This window comes from Schistocerca nitens, chromosome 5 (genome assembly GCF_023898315.1).
Source record: "Schistocerca nitens isolate TAMUIC-IGC-003100 chromosome 5, iqSchNite1.1, whole genome shotgun sequence".
Classification (NCBI taxonomy): Eukaryota; Metazoa; Arthropoda; class Insecta; order Orthoptera; family Acrididae; genus Schistocerca; species Schistocerca nitens.
In genome coordinates this window covers 810,236,601-810,256,434 of record NC_064618.1, presented here as the reverse complement: position 1 = coordinate 810,256,434, position 19,834 = coordinate 810,236,601, and the positions used below count along the sequence as shown (strand labels likewise).

The window sequence follows — 19,834 nt, the reverse complement described above, 5'->3', positions numbered from 1 at the left end:
TAGTTAGCTGGAGTTTTTCAACCTCAATTTGTATAGACTAATAATAAAATAATTAACACACCTTGAAATACATAAAGCTCAATAAAACTGAATTAAACATTAGTTTAAAAACAAAAGAATTACTTGAAAATTACTTCTTTGTTTTCAAGTAAAATTTAAGTTCCTAAGAATTACAGATCTTCCAGAAGAATTGCCACCCTGTACGCTCATATTCTAAGATTTGAATTATTACATGAAATTCAAATATTGTTACCTGTCTATATTTAAAGCCCCACTGAGATTGTAGAGTTCACCTGCGGTGAATTCATACAGGGAGATAGAAGGAGATGTACAAGGTGCCCCAGGCTTTGAACACTAGTTACAAAGAGTCCATATCTGTCTCATACTTTGCCTTTTAGTTGATGTGTCAACAATCAACCAGTTCACACTCTAATGGGTCAAATCACTGTCAGCACAGCCACCTTGCCGATCAAACCATATCACCACATCATTTGCCCAGTGAGAATGAAGGCTCTTTCAGCCGTGACTGAAAAATATCTCTCTCTCTCTCTCTCTCTCTCTCTCTCTCTCTCTCTCTCTCTGAGCTGCCACCTAGAGCAAACGCTAAATGGCTTAGTCCCTTCGTCTTTGAATTTTCCCTTCTTCTTCGAAATGGGTTTGGGACTACTGAAATTATCTTCTCTCGTCTTGGCAATAGCCAGCATGGGCTTAATAACCCAGACCCTATTCCCATGGCGGGAGGACCACTGGCGATACTGAAGTCACACCACCTTCTGACAGATGGCAACCCGGAAGTCATCGAAGGGAATGTAAGAACTAGTGGGCTGAGGTACGACAACTGCAGATTTGGCAGCAGCATAAACAGCTTCCTTTCCTGTCAGACTGACATGATCAGGAACCCACATAAACATCACAGTGGCTCCATCAAGAATGAGCAAGTGCAAGCTTTCCTGTACCCATTGCACTAAGAGATGGACGGTGTTCAGTGCACAGAGGCTTTGAATGGTGCTGAGAGAGTCTGAGCAGATGACAACTGAAAAGCCCGTTTTGCCAGATGTACTCTGTGGCCTAATATAGGACACAGAGCTCTGCCGTGAAAGACGAAAGCCATTGTCGATGCTCCACGAGTAAAGACAATCGAGACATTGCTGAAGATGCCACTCAATGAGACAGGTCTATGAAGAAATGCAATAGTGGGCAAAATTGTCAACAAAAAGGGAGCCGAAGACAACTGGCAAGAGACAGGCCATTATAAGGTTAATGGCGATAGCAAAGAAGACTACATTCAGGACAGAACCCTGAGGCACACCGTTTTCCTGGATAAAGGTGTAAAGGCAGAACCCACGCCCACCTTGACAGCTTGGTCTTTCAAAAATTCCTGAAGGAGATGGGGCAGGCGACCAGAGAAGCTCCACATGTAGAGATTACGGAGGCAGAGGATACCAGTGTTCCAATAGGTGTCTTAGGCTTTCTTCAAATCTAAAAACACAGCCAGTCTAGGATTTCCGCAAAAACTATTCGTGACGTGGGTGGACAAAGTGACAAGATGGTCAACTGCAGCACAGCGAGCTCAAAAACCACACTGTGCAGTGGTTAGTAAATTGTGTGACTCTAGCCACCATACCAGCCGAGCATCAATCATGCATTCCATCACCTCGTAAAAACAACTGTTGAGAGAGATGGAGCAGTAGCTAGAAGGAGGGTGTTTCTCCTTACCAGGCTTGGATATGGGCATGACTGGCTTCACGCCAGCACCTGGGAAACTTGCTCTCTGCCAAGATGCGGTTGTACGTATTAAGCAGAAAGTGCTTGCCCACAAGAGAAAGGAACTGCAACAGCTGAAGGTGAACAGCGTCTGGCCCTGGTGCGGAGGATCTGGATGAAGTGAGATGGTTGGTTGGTTTGTGGGATTAAAGGGACCAGACTGCTACGGTCATCGGTCCCTTTTTCCAAGTACTAAAAACAACCACAGAGAATAAAAACGATTAACAGAAGAGAGCACAGACGACACAGAACAAGAGAAACTGAGACAAAGACCAGACAAAACGAACTAAAATCACAGAGTGTGATGGTGGTTGACCGACCATAGAAATAAAAAAGGAAAAGCCAACCACTTGAAACACATAAAAAAAAAATCAGTTTAAAACCGAAGGCCAAAGGCCAGAATCAACACAAAACTATAAGATAAAACAGAAACACTTAGATTAAATGATAAAAAACCCCTGCCCGAATAAAACGTAAAACTAAGTCAGCCGCAGCAGAGTCATCTGTTAAAAGGGCAGGGAGAGTGTCAGGCAGTGTGAACGACTGCCTGAGCACAGCTAAATGCGGACACTCCAATAAAACATGGACCACAGATAAAACGGAGCCGCAGCGACACTGAGGTGGGTCCTCACGGCGCAATAAGTGGCCGTGGGTCAGCCGAGTGTGCCCAATGCGCAGCTGGCAGAGGACAACAGACTCCTTGCGGGAGACCCGCATGGACGACCGCCACACAGTCGTCGTCGCCTTGATTGGACCGAGTTTGTTGGGCGTGGGCAGATTGCGCCATTCAGCGTCCCACACCGAAAGAACTTTGCGGCGTAAGACTACCCGCAAATCAGTCTCCGGGAGGCCAATCTCCAGAGATGATTTACTAGTGGCCTCTTTCGCCAGGCGGTCAACATTCTCATTGCCAGATATCCCAACATGGCCTGGGGTCCACACGAAGACCACAGAGCGGCCGCAACGCGCAAGAGTATGCAGGGACTCGTGGATAGCCATCACCAGACGAGAACGAGGGAAACACTGGTCGAGAGCTTGTAAACCGCTCAGGGAATCGCTACAGAAAACGAAGGACTCACCTGAGTAGGAGCGGATATACTCTAGGGCACGGATGAAGTGAGAGCATGATCTAACTCACACATAATAAAGGTGGCATTGTACCACTCACAATTCTGAGAAGAGATGGTATCACCCGACCCTCCTCCACTCGTTTCCAATGGAGGAAGGCAGGGTGATAGTGGGAGAAGCTCGAAATTTCCGCAACATGGAGCCCCGAGGTGTTGGAGACAGCAATAGGGTCCATGATATCTGCTACTGTCAGACCGAACACTGGGGGACTGGATCTTGGTCCCAGAGAAACGTCAGAGGTTGACCCATGCAACAGAAGAGGGAGTGGAACTGTTAAAAGAACTAGTGAATGAAATTCTGCTAGCTTTTTTGCTAACCCGAAGAACGTGACGATACTGCGCACATGCCTGTTTATAATGAATGCAGTTTTCCATCATAGGATGACAGTTAAAAATGGGGAGAGCATGTCCCCACGTGCGAACTATGTCGCGGCATGCCTCAGTCCACCGAGCCAGGTCATGGCATGGTAAAGAGAAAGTGTGGGGAATGGAACATTCTGAGGCGGTAAGGATAATGTTTGTAAGATACTCCACCTGGTCATCACAACTGGGGAAACCGTGTTCGTCAAAGGTTGCCAGGGAGCAGGAAAGCCTCCAAATATGGCTCTGAGCACTATGGGACTCAACTTAGAACTACTTAAACCTAACTAACCTAAGGACATCACACACATCCATGCCCGAGGCAGGATTCGAACCTGCGGCCGTAGCAGTCCCACGGTTCCGGACTGCGCGCCTAGAACCGCGAGACCACCGCGGCCGGCGGAAAGCCTCCAGTCAGCTTTAGTAAGCTGCAATTTGTGTGTGAATGGAGGTGGGGTAGGAGTCAACAAATGGATAGCAAATGGGAAACGGTCACTCGAGTAGGTGACACAGTGGACTATTCAAGACAATGGGCGAGATGGGCAGTGCAGGAGGATAGGTCCAAATGGGAACAGGTGTGCGAGGAGACTGAAAGGAATGTGGGTGCACCTGTGTTAAGGCAGAAAAGGTTAAGTTGATCAAGAAGGGCACCTCTGACAGGTTCTGGGAGAACTCCAAATAAGATGGTGGGCAGCAAAAATGGATGAGGTAGCTGCCCAATAAGCTGGACCCTGGTGACACTGAATGACTGTGGGATGTAAATGGTACAAAGGGAAAAGGTCAAGTGAGGAAGGAAAAAGGCAACCTGCAACAGCTCAAGAAGACAGGTAGTCAGGGAAATGGGGTGAATATGAATGTCATCCCATACGAGCAGCAAGACTCCCCCATGAGATGGAATGTTGACCTCTGGTGTAAGGTCAAAATAGACCAGGAGGAAATGCGAAAGCTCAAAGCAGTCATGAAGACTGCAATTTTTTTTCCTAGAGGCAGAGTACAAGTGGACACTGCAATTCTAAAAGCAGCCGTAAATCCTCTTTGTTGGATCAAGGACCATGACCTTTCCTTTGGAACAGTGTCATGATGAGGAAGTGGTGTCACATCGGCAGCTGCCGAGTGCCAGCCTGCGAAGACTCGCTGCTGCAGGGCACGGAGGCAGCAGGATCTTGCTCCAAGAGTCAACAGAAGCATAGGCTTTCTTCTCCTGCTGGTCTGTGGATTCCAAAGCAGAAAAACGGTTGGCGGTGCGCACTGGCGACATGGAGGTCAACCAGGCGAAGGTATCACAGGGCAAAACCGTTGAAGAGGATGTTTGAGTCGGCGAAGGAGAAGACCATTGGCCTTTGTTTGACTTGTTCGAGCCTTTCCGGTTAGCAGAGGAAGTTTCAGGTGTTGGTTGGCTGGAGGGTCACAGGAAGACATCACGGGAACATTCCTTCTGTCCTGTCCAGCCTGTCAGTTGTGTAGCTGGTGACTTCCTGTGAGGTGAAAGTTTGCAAGCTTGTTGCACAGCTGGACAAGTGGACTGTGAAGCTACCATGACACTGCGTGATTTCACAACCTCAGAGCTGAGGTAGAGGTTGCATGTCTGCGTGGCTATGTCCTTCATAGCGCGAGATGTAGCAAGAACAGTACTCTGTCAGACAGTAGAATGCAAGGTTTGCAACTAGCCAACACCTTACGAGCGATGGGGTAAGGAATTTTTTCCTCTACCCGGATCTCTTGGACTGCCCACTCATCAAGGTACACGGAACAATCTCGACCGGAAGCAGCATGGTTGCCATTGCAGTTGATACAGCAGGGAGGAGGAGGAGGAGGAGGAGGAGGAGGAGGAGGAGGATGTGGATAATTGCCCCGTGTGCATCCCTACCACAGGTTACACATTTGGCCCAGTGTCGACAAAGACATTCGAGTGTGGTTGAAATGATGATACCGATAGTAGCGCATCAGGTTCGGGATGTACGGTTAGACTGTGAGAACCTCACAGCCTGCTTTGATCTTGGAAGGAAGCACCACTATCAAAGGAGAGGAAAAGAGTGTGTGTTGGTATTAAACACTTAGCTACCTTTTTCATCACCCAATGGACATCCTGATCAGAAAGGTATGTATGGATGTTGGCCTTGTTCAGACCATCGAGCAACCTAGTGTAAAGAACACCACAGGAAGAATTCCGTGTTTGATGGGCCTCCACATGAACAGTATAGTTGTGGAGAAGTGAAGCGGCCAGTAGTTGTGCTTGACAACCAGAAGTAGTCTCCAAAAGCGAAGTGTCATTCTGTAAACAAGAGCAGGATTTCACAGGTCCAGCTGCTGCTTCAACACCTTTCTGAATAATGAATGGATTTACCATTGTGAAGGACTGACCGTCTTCAGTACATGAAACCATGAGGAACCATGGTGCTGCTAGAAGGGTCTTTGAATTGTTAGCCTCATTCAGTTTATGTTGAGTGGACACTGATTCTGAAGACGACTGGCTCAATGTGAGAAAATCCCCATGATTGCCAACGTCTCTGATGGCATGCTCCCGCCAACTGGAGTCTCCCTTCACAAGGGGGTGTACCTGCCTCAGGTAACTGTTCACACCTCAGGTCACACCTCCCTTGCACCTGACAGAGGGATCAATTGGCAATTTGGGAAGGTAGCAGCTCAGGCAATCACCCCTTTCTGGGCCTGGCCTGTACCAGGGAGTATGTGTGAACTCTACTGTCGACCCGGGGCTGGGAATTACATGTTAACCAGTCACCTGTTACGCGTCAGATGCATGGGGCTGCCTTCAGCAGTGCGCAGGAAGGAAGAAGAAAACGAGGAGCCTCAAACACTGAAGCAAAGGAAGGATAGGAGAAGGTGAATGAAGAAAGGAAAATGCAATGAAAAAACAGTGGTGAGACTGTTCTTACATCAGCTACGGACAGCTCAGAATATTCCCAGAAACACCCCAGTCATGTCCCCCAAGGGAGGGGAAAAAGAACAGCAAGAGGACAGACGCAGCACATAAAGGAAAAGATGCTGCGAAGGCTGGGGCCCCGTGATAGATTTCTCCCCCGTGTGAGCGAAGTACTAACATCAACATCTTTTGTAATGAACTGTTTTTAAATTGAGAAAGCAAGGCCAATGGTTTGTGTGTTCCATTAAGACCACTTATTTTATTTCAATAAAATGAAACACATTTCTGACAAAAATATGCATTTCCTTGGAAGTGCAAGACAGATTTAAAATACCTTCACTGATTTCAGAAATAACCTCAGAAAAAAGGAGGCCTAAATAACCTCAGAAAAAAGGAGGCCTCTTCAAAAAGAGTGTATAAGGGAGGGAAGAGTTGTGTAAACCAACACTATGGGTGACCAATAATAAAACAATGGTTCTACTATGTTCATTGTTGGTTATTAGTCACTGTGTTATGTCTATTATTTTACAGGTATTGCGTAATTTTTCTTTCGAGAAACGTACGAGTACAAAGCGTACAAATTGCCAGCGACTGCCACAAATTTCTTCTTATTATCATCCATACTTTATAATATATAAATTATTTTAAAGTGCCAAAATGTACTAGAATAAATAAAATGTCTTAAACACCGCGCTGTACAATGTCGCAATTCCATCGCCTCCGGCCTGCTAAGAAGCACCACAGACCTGGGTCCTTGAATAAACCATGAAAATTTGCCACATTATGCCACACACAAACAGACCCAGACTGCAGGCAGATCGGTGCGACTACATTCTATGGGCAGGACTTACCAATTAGTGGTAAATGATTGGCTTCAGATCAGCGGGCCCTCTCTGTTAGAGATACCCCCAGAAATGGTCTGCGTTTTTTGCCTGTGGGGTAAGTCTAATTGTGTGGCCAGCTATTCAAGTGTCACAAACACCTGTTGATGAAGTGAGACCAATGAGATTTTTCCAGTTTTTTTCCCTTGAAATGTTGCTGATTTCAAACATTTGAAATTCTCTGATATTCTTTGATTTTCAGAACTTGTTAACAACCCTGGTTTCAATAACACAAACACTGCTACTACTTAACAGCACTTTTTATTTTCAACATTGGGTATTGTTAATCCTACGTGATGGCAGTTCTGTGGGTTCAACTGTAGGGAGCCAAGGGAACAATGTACTCTCTCTCTGTTTACTTATACTGCCAGCTCTATAAGAACTGTAAATTGTAGCAACTGATATTGCATGCAAATACAGCCTTGACTGGTCAAGTAACATGGATCTACGAGTTCGCATTTCACAATAGGTTCACACAGACAATACGACACTAATGTTAATGGTAATCCATGAAGTAGAGACCACAAACAACTGTGCAACAGGAAGAAAATTTGGTGTCATTGAACAAAGACTAAATTAAAGGCAGGCAATAATACACATCAAGCTTTCAGGGGACCGAAGCAGGAAGGTTCCACAAATCTGAGCAGCTCCTTGTTCAGTATGTGCAAGAGAAATCCAATGAAGACTTACCAATTATTTGAGAAATTACATGAAAGAAGAATTGGCTAGAGAAAGGCACCATAGAATTCAAAATAAGTGTGGGCTGTTGTGTGTGATGATGATGATGACGACGACGACGACGACGACAGTGGAGCATATGTTACGATGCAGAACAACACTAGCTCCTTGACTTCACGTGGCGTATGAGAAAACTACCACCACCATATCACTGTCTCATAACCAATCTAAGGAAATAGAACAACCATCTGCTACACCCTATGTGCAACGCCAATCAGATACCTGTTTACTCCAATCCAAAGCCAAATGTTACTGTTGAAGTGCAGGGCATTAAAATTGTTCTTGTAAGATGTTCTGACAATGGAAAGGCCAGAATAACGATGTTGGGTGCACTAGCGGATGGCAGGAAGCACCACCAAATGTGATTCTTCAGAGGAAAAGATACCAAAAGGAAGCTAGATGATGGACTAACTGTTATATGCCAAGAAAACGGTTGGATGACCTGATGCTAAATTGAGTGAATGTTGTTTGGAAAAGAATGCCAGATTTTTATTTAACGGAAAGAAAATGTTTGAGCAGGATTTTTTCAAGGGACACTTCACCCCGAAAGCTAAGGATCTGATATCAAAGAATAACACAGATTTGGTAATAATTCCTGGCAGCATGGCTGTTGTGATTAAACCTTTTAAAGTGGAAGGCAAGGAAAGATAAAAATTAGACAAGTGCAGGTAGGTCTCGCACACTTAAGGGTTCTGTACGAACTACCTGTATACATAGTTCAGCCATCCTGGGGATCTAGAATTTCAGTGATTTTTACCTGTTATCAATACTGTTAAAACTGCCTGTTATTGATATCGATATTGGCAAGACACTGGTCACAGGAATTGCAAGACTGTATCAAAATCTCTTCAGTAGTTCCTTAGACTAGCCCAGACACAAGGAAATAAGTGAGCACAGGACTTTAATCTATACATGTAGAGAGAGATAGAAGATTTAATAATACATTTTTTATTTATTTACTGAAACATGACTACAACTTACATTTTGTGCTGGCATGCAGTAATGTTTGCTATTTTGCTTTTGAAGGATGGTGAATGGAATTTGTGTTCAAATGGCAAAAGATTTGTGTGTGTGTCAGAGTGCAATTTAAAAATCTGAGTTTTTTTTCCCTTTACTTGTTCTGTGAAACCCTCTTCTTGCCAAATTTTACGATTCTAGGTCAACAGGAATCACCCTGTAGATGGAGTATCAAAATATGTGACAAATAGCCGTATGTTTTGATTGAGGCGACCTAAACTTTTACACCTCCAAGGGTCGGCTTCCGCAAGCCACCATTGTTTGTTGTTGTGGCCTTCAGTCCACAGACTGGTTTGATGCAGCTCTCCACGTTACTCTATCCTGTGCAAGCTTCTTCATCTCCCAGTACCTAATGCAACCTACATCTTTCTGAATCTGTTTAGTCTCCGCAAGCCACCATACAGTGCATGTAAGGGCACCCAGACAATAGTCTGTGGGGTGGGGGCAGGGTGGGGTGATATGGAGTTCTTTTAATATTTTGAGAGATAAATGGTGACTTATTTGCAGCCATAAGAAAGTTTCTGTTCAAACCCTATTGAATACCTGTGTAATACTGACATTTTAATCAATTTCTTGAAAAGCCTCATAACGCTATATTTTTTTTCCTCCCCCTGAGAGGCGAGGGGGGGGGGGAGACTGTGTGTGTGTGTGTGTGTGTGTGTGTGTGTGTGTGTGTGTGTGTGTGTGTGTGTGGGCGCGCGCGCGCGCTCTGCCTTGGATGCAGGGCAGAGGGCACCATTTACCACTACTGGTCATTTCTTTTCCTAGTCCACTAGCCAACAAAGCAAGGAAAAGAACAATTGTCTACAAACCACCATATGAGCCCTAATTTCTCTCCCCTTATCTTTGTGGTCCTTACATGAAATGTCCATTGGCGGTAGCCGAATCATCTCCGGTCAGGCTCAAAAGCTGGGTCTGTAAATATCAGCAATAGTGCCTCACAAAAAGACCATCTTCCTTCCAGAGATTCCCATTATAGAGTTCACAAAGCATTTCTGTAATACTCTGACACCGACTGAACCTACCAGTAACAAATCGAACAGCACACCTCCAAATTGCTTCAATGTCTTCCTTTAATCTGACATGGTGAGGATCTCCAACACTATCAGTGCTCAAGAATGGGTTTCACTAGCATTCTATAAGCTGTCTCCCTTATAGATGACCTACACTTCCCCAAATTCACCCCATAAAATGAAGTCTAGCATTCGCCTTCCCGACTACCAACCTGACTGGCTCATTCCATTTCACACTGCTTGGCAACCTTCATTACAAAATTACAGTAATTAATATTGTGTTGAGCACCACAAGATTACTAACAGTCTGAATTTTATGCAGGCAGCATGACATATCCCCCCCCCCCCCCCCCCCACACACACACACACACACACACACACACACACTCACACACACACACAGAGAGAGAGAGAGAGAGAGAGAGAGAGAGAGAGAGAGAGAGAGAGAGAGAGAGAGAGAGTCCTCAAGCTTCCAAAATTTTTGTAATTGCAGGTCATAATTTGCACAGCTCAGTTTCATTCAAATTGAAAATTGTTAGGTTGTGACTACAGGCTCTCTTGACATAAAAAGATCCATACATCATCTGCAAAATTATTATCTTATTTACATCTCCAAATTTTGTCGTCTTGGGTTGCCAGTAATAGTGTGGGTTCACCTAATTACAACCGAATGAATAAAATTTTTTTGTGTCGTATGCATTTCGCCTTTATTATTTTAAAGGCATTATCAGTGGCAAATTTAGTAGATAGTGCTCTAAATGTGTTATTTTTCCTGTTTTACAGCTGTTGTGAATAACAATAAGCAGAACAGTTCAATTTCTCATGAACTAAATAATACTACAACTAAAGTTAAAACTGAACTTTGAAATTTTTTTTGATAGAGGTGGAGCCCCTACACACCCACACCGGCATGATGGCCAACTCAAAAGTTCTACTGACTGCCATCTCTGCATAAGAGGTTAGTTTTCACTAAAGTGAGGTGTCGCAGGATGTGGGTACTGCGATCTTTGGGTATGTCTGGTTAAGATTAACTATTTATACGTGCTCATCTGGGGATAGATTGGGTCTAAAGTTGAACAAAGGGTAGCAGTTCGTAGGGCAGAGGGAAAAAAAGTGCCAAGGCAAGTGCCAAGGGAAAAAAACCTCTGCAATAGTTAGGTTGGGAAGTAAGAGCAGTAGATGTCTTTCTGACTGCGGCAGTTCATGCAAGGGTAGGTTTTGTTAATGGTGGGTATCGAGCAAGAAGATACCGTGTCAGTGCCATGGTCGTCATAATAATGGAGTCCAGTGTGGCAAACGCAGGGCGTTTGACTTATGCCCTCTGCTGTACCGTGTCGTCAGTGACTTGGCACAGCTTCATCAGGCTGGTGCTGAACGGCAGCAGCTCGCTGTTGGTTGGCATCCCCTGCTACTGCGTGGCGCAGTTCTGCCGCAGCTGCTCCTTGAGCAGTTCTGCTTGCTCGGCATATTGCGCCGCAGTATCATCAGAAAGCTGCAGCCATTGTCTCGTGCATGTTAGCATAATATGCATTGAGCAACATAGTAAGTATTCTACTGGAAAATATAATTGTATTCTCAGACACATTTTTGGAGTGTTATCACTAGTACTCTCAAACCTCTTTTCATCCATAATGCTTCTTGAGCAATATCCGTAAGTACTTTAGGTCATCAACTTTCCATGTAAGACCATTCAACATATGCAGATTTCAGCAGGACCAAAGTTCATTTCACATCAACAGTTTCTCTTTCATTAATCTCCTTGACTGCTTCAACTTAACTGAACTTATCTCTTCCATGTAACATGATGGCAACAGTACAGGTTAAATTAAAACTGAACTGACCCCTAACGTCTTGAGAGGAAAGAAGTTTCTTTTTCTAATTCTAATTACATACACTCACTGCACACACAACTAGCAAGCTCAAAATATTTAAGTCCAATTTTCTTTTGATCATCAATTTTCACATGTGAACCCTGAGTGAATTTTAATTCCAAACACTTAACCAGCACAACAGTTGAAATGTAATGATTACATTGGATTCCTAACACACTGAACCTTACAGATACAGTGAAATCAGAGGAAAATTGAACATTTTGTGATAATGAGAACATTTGCCGAGGAGCCCAAGATACGAAAAAAATGTTATAAAAGTAATTAATGGAATATATTCTCACCTTTTTCCTCATGATATTCATTCCAGAGATCAATAAGCCTTTGTGGATATTTTCCTTGAACACACACACAACGAGCAACCTCAACAAAGCAGCTAGTTTTGAACTGTGCATCATGACGTAAATTACTCAATTCCCTATATGAACAAGAAAACATTTTAAGAATAGGAGGACACTCATGTATCATAATACCATGACAATTGTTTACTTACATAGCAATAACCAATTCTGAAAGGACTTCTGCATACTTTTTTTGTTTCTCCCCATTCACCAACATATGACCTTCAATGGGGATAATCTTAAGCACCCTGTCAGAGGTACAATTATACTGACAGAAAAACACTTCTCCATATAAGCCTTCACCTATCTTCTTACAATTGTCAAAAAACCTGAAGAAAAAAAAGCACCACTTGATTTCACAAAATAATGAAAATATCACTTACCAAATACATCGGGGAATGAGACTGATTTCTAACACAGCAATTAAGTAAAATGTGAACACGAAGTAATGAGGTATCTCCTCTAGCCAAGCTTTCTTTCCAACAAAAGAGAGAGAAAGGATGGTAAAATTAAACAAAACTAATTGGTAATTTTAATACTGTTCCTAGTTTGAAGTTACTGCAAACTAAAAAATGCAATAATTACTGTAATCACGCAATAAATGTTGAAACTTTAAAATAAAACCAGGAAAATTAATAATAGTTATTTGTTTTCAGTAATCGTATGGAAATTAATTTATTTATCTACTGTTGAATTCATGGCAACACCATTACATCTATGCATGTATATAGAAAGGAATCACAGGGTGAATATAACTTAGAAGAACATTAAAAGTTGCAACAGCCGTAACTTGTGAATGAGTTTAACAGTTCACAGAGCTTAATGTTATTTCTGAACTCGTGTGGCACACACCACAAGTTCAGAGTACAGAATAGTATACTGGACCAGCCGTAAGAAACATTTCAGCACATATTAGCAAATGTACTTTTGTATTTAGCCTCATAAGCAAATAGTAGAAACTGAAACCTCAGATTAAAAATCATACAGAAACATTCCTCTCTAGGTCTGTAACTTCAGGAACAGAAGTAATGTAACTTACAACTTTTTTAAACCTCTGAATTTTCCAAATTAGGATTTTCTACACTCCAATATGAAATAAAGGCTTTAAGGTAGATGTTCTTTTTGACCAGTAGTTTATCATCCCAAAAAAGCAGCAGCACAGTGAAATGCAATTCATTAAAGTTTAAACACATGATTTAAAACTGCCATCCAAAGCAGTTTAAATAGACAACAAACTAACTTCAGTACATGTCTGAGTATCCAACTTACAAACAAATAAAGTATTATTTTGGCAACTTCTACTTTTGGCATAGTCCATATCAATTCAGACATACTAGGAAAAACATCTTACCTTCATAGTCTCGAATGTTACTAAATTTAGCGTATGTTAAAATGAAGGACTAAATTTCTGCTCCGAGATACAGCCCTCCAAAGATGACACTGCACATACCATTTTGAAGATGAAAATTTAGGGGGGGGGGGGGGATTAAAACGCTGCATCTCTAGATTCTGTGCTGGTTTTTTATCTGAAATATAATTTCTTCATGATTACAAAGAAATCCTCCATTTGAACTAACCTATCAAAATTCATTTACTACAGCATTCTGAACTTTTTAATAATTTATGGATTTTTTCCCAAAAATGCCAATACATAAAATTTTTATTTTCTTCTGTTGATTAGTACCATATAGTCCCACATTCCCAGCAAAGGAGAGCTTCCACTTTTAGGTTGAACAGGTTTTATAAACAACTGAAGTTTTTGCCATACATAAAACCTGTTGTATGAACATAACAGGCACAAAGATAAGAAAACTAGCCTTATTTAATGTAATTTTAGTTTTTAAAGATGAGTAATAGACTCATTTTTCAAGCATTTTAAATGGTTTCAAACTGTATCTGAAAGATCCAAAGACTTACATAAAGTTCACTACAATTTGGTTTAACTCTTAACTGGTGTCTATAATCTCTGCAATCTACCAGTCACAGTCATATACACATGCCACAAACATCCCCCTTCTCAGGTTGTGAATCTGAATATCGTCCTGCTGCTTCTGAGGTGTTGGCTGAACAAACGAAATTTCTTCCTTCTTGCTCTTGTAAGTGCGTGCAATATGAGTTCACCCATCACAGAGTCCAAAAATATGTCTTCTGAATTCCTTTCACAGGAATAGTTTGTTTGGACCGTTCTTTTTTCTGCTCACAGAATTCCTCGATTTCCTCTTTGGACAATAGAAAGAGGGTTGTGGATGTGTAAGATTTCACGACTCTCGCAAAATCCTCAGCATTCTGAATCACAGCTGTATCTGTTCTGGAAAAATTAAGTTTTGTAGCATGGTGCTTCAGCAGACTGCCTAGGCCCCTTCCCGTGACCAGTAGCACTGTATACACAGTCAGTTGGCACAAGCAACTTACTCAATTCAAACAGCTGGTAACGATTTTTAAAATGACTACGAGCACTATCAGAAATAACGATGATCTTCTATGCCCCTGTCTGCAGATGAAGAATTTTGCACATTGCTAGAAAATCATGTACTAACTCATGTCCTGTGCCATCACTTATTACTGCAACACTTGTGATCTTGTTTTGAAAAAATGTCATTCTTGCAAAAATTGAAACCCTTGTGCTTCTTATGGAGGAATTACAGACCAGTTCTCAGCAAAATCACAGTGAAGCACTGAACATAGTTCTTCAGCCTGTACACGCCCTTTCACTTCTGCAATGTGGTGGTGTTGCAATTTCTTCAGATGTTTGTGTGTTACTGCTTTAACTGACCATTTACCAAGTTCATCAATGAAACTGCCAAAGGCAACAGTTTTCTTAATTAGTTCATTTTCCTCCCATGCCACGTATATAATTTCTGCAGGGTTACCTGCTATGTCTTCCGGGCCAAGTTTCTAAAGACAGTCCTTCCTTTCCAGAGCAGTCACCAGATTCTTGAAACAAACAAGTATCTCGCTTTGCGTCACAGACTACTAACGACTTCAGACACCCAACCAAGGTGTCATATGTCACATGCTCCATTAAGTTCTTCAAAGTTACCACACAAAGTTAGAAATTCGCACAGTACACACAGACAGACATCTCTAAGTGATTAACTACCCACTTAGGTCATAGTGCATAAAATTTTAATCTTCCAATATGTGAAGTTGCTTTTACAGATTGCAAAAGTTTCTTTGAGGGGAGCCGGAGGTGGTCAAATCCAAATAATTATGATTTTTTTTGCTACCGAAAGTTAATTGGAACATTACTCTTTTAACATAAACTTGAATTATTGTTCTACTCGCCCTAGAAGTGGAGTTATTACCATTTTCCCCCACGCCTGCAGAGGAAATGGGCGGCCGCTGAATGCATCTAACACCCCCTCGTGACTTCCTGGTGAACTGCTTGGGATTTTCTCGGCCTGTTACGCATACAGCGATTGTGCAAGGGTTGGCTACATTGTTTTCTGTGACAAATGAAGCGCTAAGAGTGCGGAACATCGTCTCTTTGCTGTTTACCGTTTCGAATTAGTTCAGTGTTGCGCCTGTTGTTGGTAGTGTTATACTTCTTGTGTAAAGCGTTGTTCTGGTTACGATGCCACGTTTTAGTAACCGTGTATATAAGAAGAGGAAGAACGTATGGAAAAGAAAATTAACACTAATACCAAGTTGCGATACTACAATTACTGAAACAGTGCGTTCTTCTGCTAAGCAACACATGGCCGGCCATAGCCCTGTGACATCTTCTAGCAAGAAGCTGACTGGTGGAAGTGACAGATTTCGTGAATATGTTAGTGACAGTGATATTAACGAAGTACTGAATATTGGATTATTATCTTCTGTGCTGAAAGAAAGTGTTCTGTGCAAAATGTGTTCAAGTGTAGGAGTGGGACTAGAGATAACAAAGCACTTTGGTTTAGCTTGTGATATGAAGATAATCTGTGTATGTTGCAAGTATCAAGTGACTTTCTACAATTCACATGCCAGTCTCTTTGGTGAAAATGGAGAATCTAGAGTGTTTGATGTGAATGTTAGACTTGTGCATGGTCTTCGATCCATTGGAAAAGGGTCTGCTGCTGGTAAACTGTTTTGTGGTATTATAAACTTGCAGTCACCTCCAAGCAAATTTGGGTACTACTGTGAACTGGTAGGATCCTCTGTTGAAGATGTGGCTTTGTAAACCATGAAGGAAGCAGTGGAGGAATCTGTAGAAATGAACGGTGGTTCTAGGGATTTGGTAGTGGCATTAGATGGTTCCTGGCAAAAGAAGGGTCATAAATCCCTGAATGGGGTTGTAACTGCTACTTGTGGTGATAGTGCAAAAGTGATAGATGTTGCAATATTATCAAAACATTGTAGGTGCAAAAATAAAATCAAAGGAGAGCACAGTGGAATCTGTGAGGCAAATTTTAGTGGATCAAGTGGAGCAATGAAAGTAGATGGAGTGAAACAAATTTTTGAACATTCAGTTCCCAGATACAACGTTAGGTACAAATACTACCTTGGGGATGGTGACTCCAAAGGTTTCAAGACTATAAAGGAACTGAAACCATATGGAAATGTATTTGTAGTTGAAAAGTTGGAATTCATTGGGTATGTGCAAAAGCGTATGGGTGCATGGCTTCGAAGGCTCAAACAAACTTTGGGTTCAAGTAAGCTCAGTGATGGAAAGACAGGCTTACTGATGAGGTGATTGAGCATCTACAGAGATACTATGGGGATACTATAAGGCAAAATACTAGTAATGTTAGTGACATGCGAAAAGCAGTGTGGACATTGTTCCTTCATACTGCCTCTTCCAATGAATACCCTCAACACAGCCTGTGTCCAAAAGATTCCTGGTGCAAATATAATGCAAAAAAGGACTATGATCACAAACATGGTTTGCCAGCAGCTGTGATAAATGCAATAAAACCAATTTTTCATGACTTACCACAGCCAGAATTCTTACACAAATGTCTACACGGAAAGACGCAGAATCCTAATGAGAGCGTAAACAATTTGATTTGGAAAGTGATTCCTAAAAGGGTGTCTGTAAGCATAAAAACACTGCACTTTGGCATTTATGATGCAATAGCAACCTACAACCAAGGGTACAGTGTGAAGTGTGAAGTTCTGAAGGCATTAGGATATACAGCTGGGATGAACACTGTACGAGCACAAAGAAATATTGACAGCGAAAGGATAAGAGGAGCAGAAAGAAGAGAGAGGCATATGAAGTATGATGGAACAACAGGCCAGAAAAGAAGACAGAAGAGGAAGCTTTTGGAGGATGATTAAGAAGACCCTGATAATCCATCCTATAGTGCAGGAATGTATTGAGAAACTTTGATAGCCATTTCCCGTAAATTAGAATTTTTCGAATATAAGGAACATTTTCTCAAAATCCACTCAAGCTAGAGAGATGAAATTTTTATACAGCACTCCTAGTGGTCAAACTTACATTGTAACACAGCCATTTGGCAATATGTTCAGTAGTTTCATTTCAGTTTAATTATAAAGCAATTATTTGTAAAAAATTTGGGTCATTAACAAAAAAAAATAATAATTGGAAGGAAACTAGAAAAGATACTCCAAAATCCCTGTCATAACTGCAATACCAAACCACTCTATATGCAAAAAAATTTTAAATTTTTCTATTTGGTAGTTTATTCATAAATGTTCCTCAAACTTAGCGATTTTAACATGGGCAGCATAGGCACCTCCGGCTCCCCTTAATACTGCAAGTCATGTCTCTCTTCACTTTCTCAACTTTATGACCTTCAACTGTTTTGTTGGCAGTATGGCGATAACAGCCCCATTTATCTTCCACATAAAATGATTGCACTATTTTAACTTTAGTTGCTTCTACAGGATGACCATAATAGGGATCTGGTCTTCCAAAGACTCCTTTTACAGACCTCACATTTCCTGATTTGCCTATCATGTACTCTGATACTGATGGAACATGGTTCAAAATTCTTTTTCAAAATGTCCCTGGAATAATAGTTAAAACTTGCACCTTTTCACTGTAGGATGCACAATATTCAGCAGCTGAATTGATATTTGTGAAAAATTCCTGGCAAGAGGTGCATGAGTGCTTTTTTCATTTTCTTCTGAAGATGGAATTTCTACTTTGAAGAATGTGGTCTGTTTTGCATAGTGTATTCACCCACAGCTTTAGTGACTTCTCTGCACTTTCTCGATGCCTAGAGCTTATGACTACTTCACTGACCATGGTTTCTTAACAGGACTAACACCTACCTCTGTAGTTGACTGGTTCAGGGTATTTAATTCTTCCTCTACTGAAGCAAAATCTGCATTATCTGCACCATGGGAGACTTCCCCTTGTTCAGATATTATCATTGTTATTCTGTCAAAACATTTAGGACACAAAAGTAGTCACTGGAAACACCATTTTGAAAGAGAATCTTCAAATGAGAAAACTTATCACCACCTTGAACAAAATCTGCATTTTTATTTGTCTTATATATCACTCTTTTATGGATAAGCAAATAGTCAGCACACTTCACTCCCCTGTGGCCCCAGTCAGAAGACATTTCTAACAGTCCTTCCCACAAAACACACTGCAACTTTGTCTACTGGCAAATTCCTCACGAAAACACAGAACTCACAGGATGGCGTCAGATAAACATCACTCAGTCTCGTGTACAGTTCATAAGTCTCGTCATTGACGGAACACACTGCCAGCCCTCCTATTAGACACAAGGTTAGACACCTCAAACGCACTAAATTGCGTGCGGACCGGCAGCAAATTATTGAACTTCTGGAGTCAGGCATCCTAGAGCTATCAGACAGCAACTGGTCTTCACCAATTCACCTCATCACCAAACATGACTGTTCTTTTCAAATGTGTGGTGATTATAGACGTTTAAGTCATGGACAATTACCCCATGGCAAAACTAAACGATTTCTCTCATATGTTATCGGATGCTGCAATCTTCAGTGTGATTGACTGCAAACATGCTATCACCAGATTCCCGTAGTGCTGGAAGACATTCCAAAAACTGGTATCATCATGCTGCTCAGTTTGTTCCAGTATAACTTCAAGCCATTCGGTTTAAAGAATGCAGCACACACAAACGTGGCAATGTTTCATTGACTCAATCTTACAATGATTCGTGTTCTGCTTCACTTACCTGGATAACATACTCATTTTCAGTAAATCGACCGCAGACCATAAAGATCCTCCAGACTTTGGCATCCAATGGTGTCGAGGTCAACAAAGAAAAATTCCAACTGTGTTGGTCTTACATGACATTTCTGGGTTACACTGTCTCCACAGATGAAATACAGCCTCCCAAATCCCGCGTCATTACCACCCCCAGCTATGTACAAAGAACTCAGACGTTTCATAGGTACTATAAATTACTACCACCGTCATCTATCTTCTGCCGCTGCCGTGCAGGCCCCGCTGACGGACTCGCTCTCTGGCAAACAAAATTCAGGTGTTAAACCAGTCCGTTGGACTGAACCCGTGCTAGAGGCTTTCAGGGCTCTTAAAACAGCTTTAGCTCGCACAGTCTTAATCACCCACCCTGATCCGTCTGCCAATTTGTTCACCACTACGGACACCAGAGACATTGTGATCGGGGCAGTATTACAAAAAGGAAAGGCGACACAGTTTCACCACTTCATTTCTTCTCCAAAAAACTGTCTACAGCCCAGAAGAAATATTCTGCTTTTAATAGAGAGCTTCTGGTAGTGTAAGAGGCCGTCAAACATTTCCGCACTGACATCGAGGGCTGTCCTTCCTTCATTCTTACTGACAAGCCGCTGGCGGAAGTCTTCTGCAACCCGCCAAAGGAAATGTATAGCAGTAAAAATGTAGTATCATGTTGACC

The 19,834-nt window shown here is 42.0% G+C and overlaps 1 protein-coding gene across 8 annotated transcripts in view; it reads right to left on the bottom strand.

Annotated features, from left to right (window-relative positions):
- Window positions 1–19,834, bottom strand: part of LOC126260959 (uncharacterized) — a 143,277-nt gene that overhangs the window by 48,982 nt on the left and 74,461 nt on the right. For all 8 annotated transcript variants that reach the window (XM_049958478.1, XM_049958475.1, XM_049958479.1 and 5 more), the window contains 2 exons: window positions 12,164–12,340; window positions 11,955–12,088 (listed from right to left, as the gene is read on the bottom strand). In XM_049958478.1, the coding sequence (XP_049814435.1) occupies window positions 11,955–12,088; window positions 12,164–12,340 (311 nt within the window). The remainder of the gene's footprint in view (window positions 1–11,954; window positions 12,089–12,163; window positions 12,341–19,834) is intronic.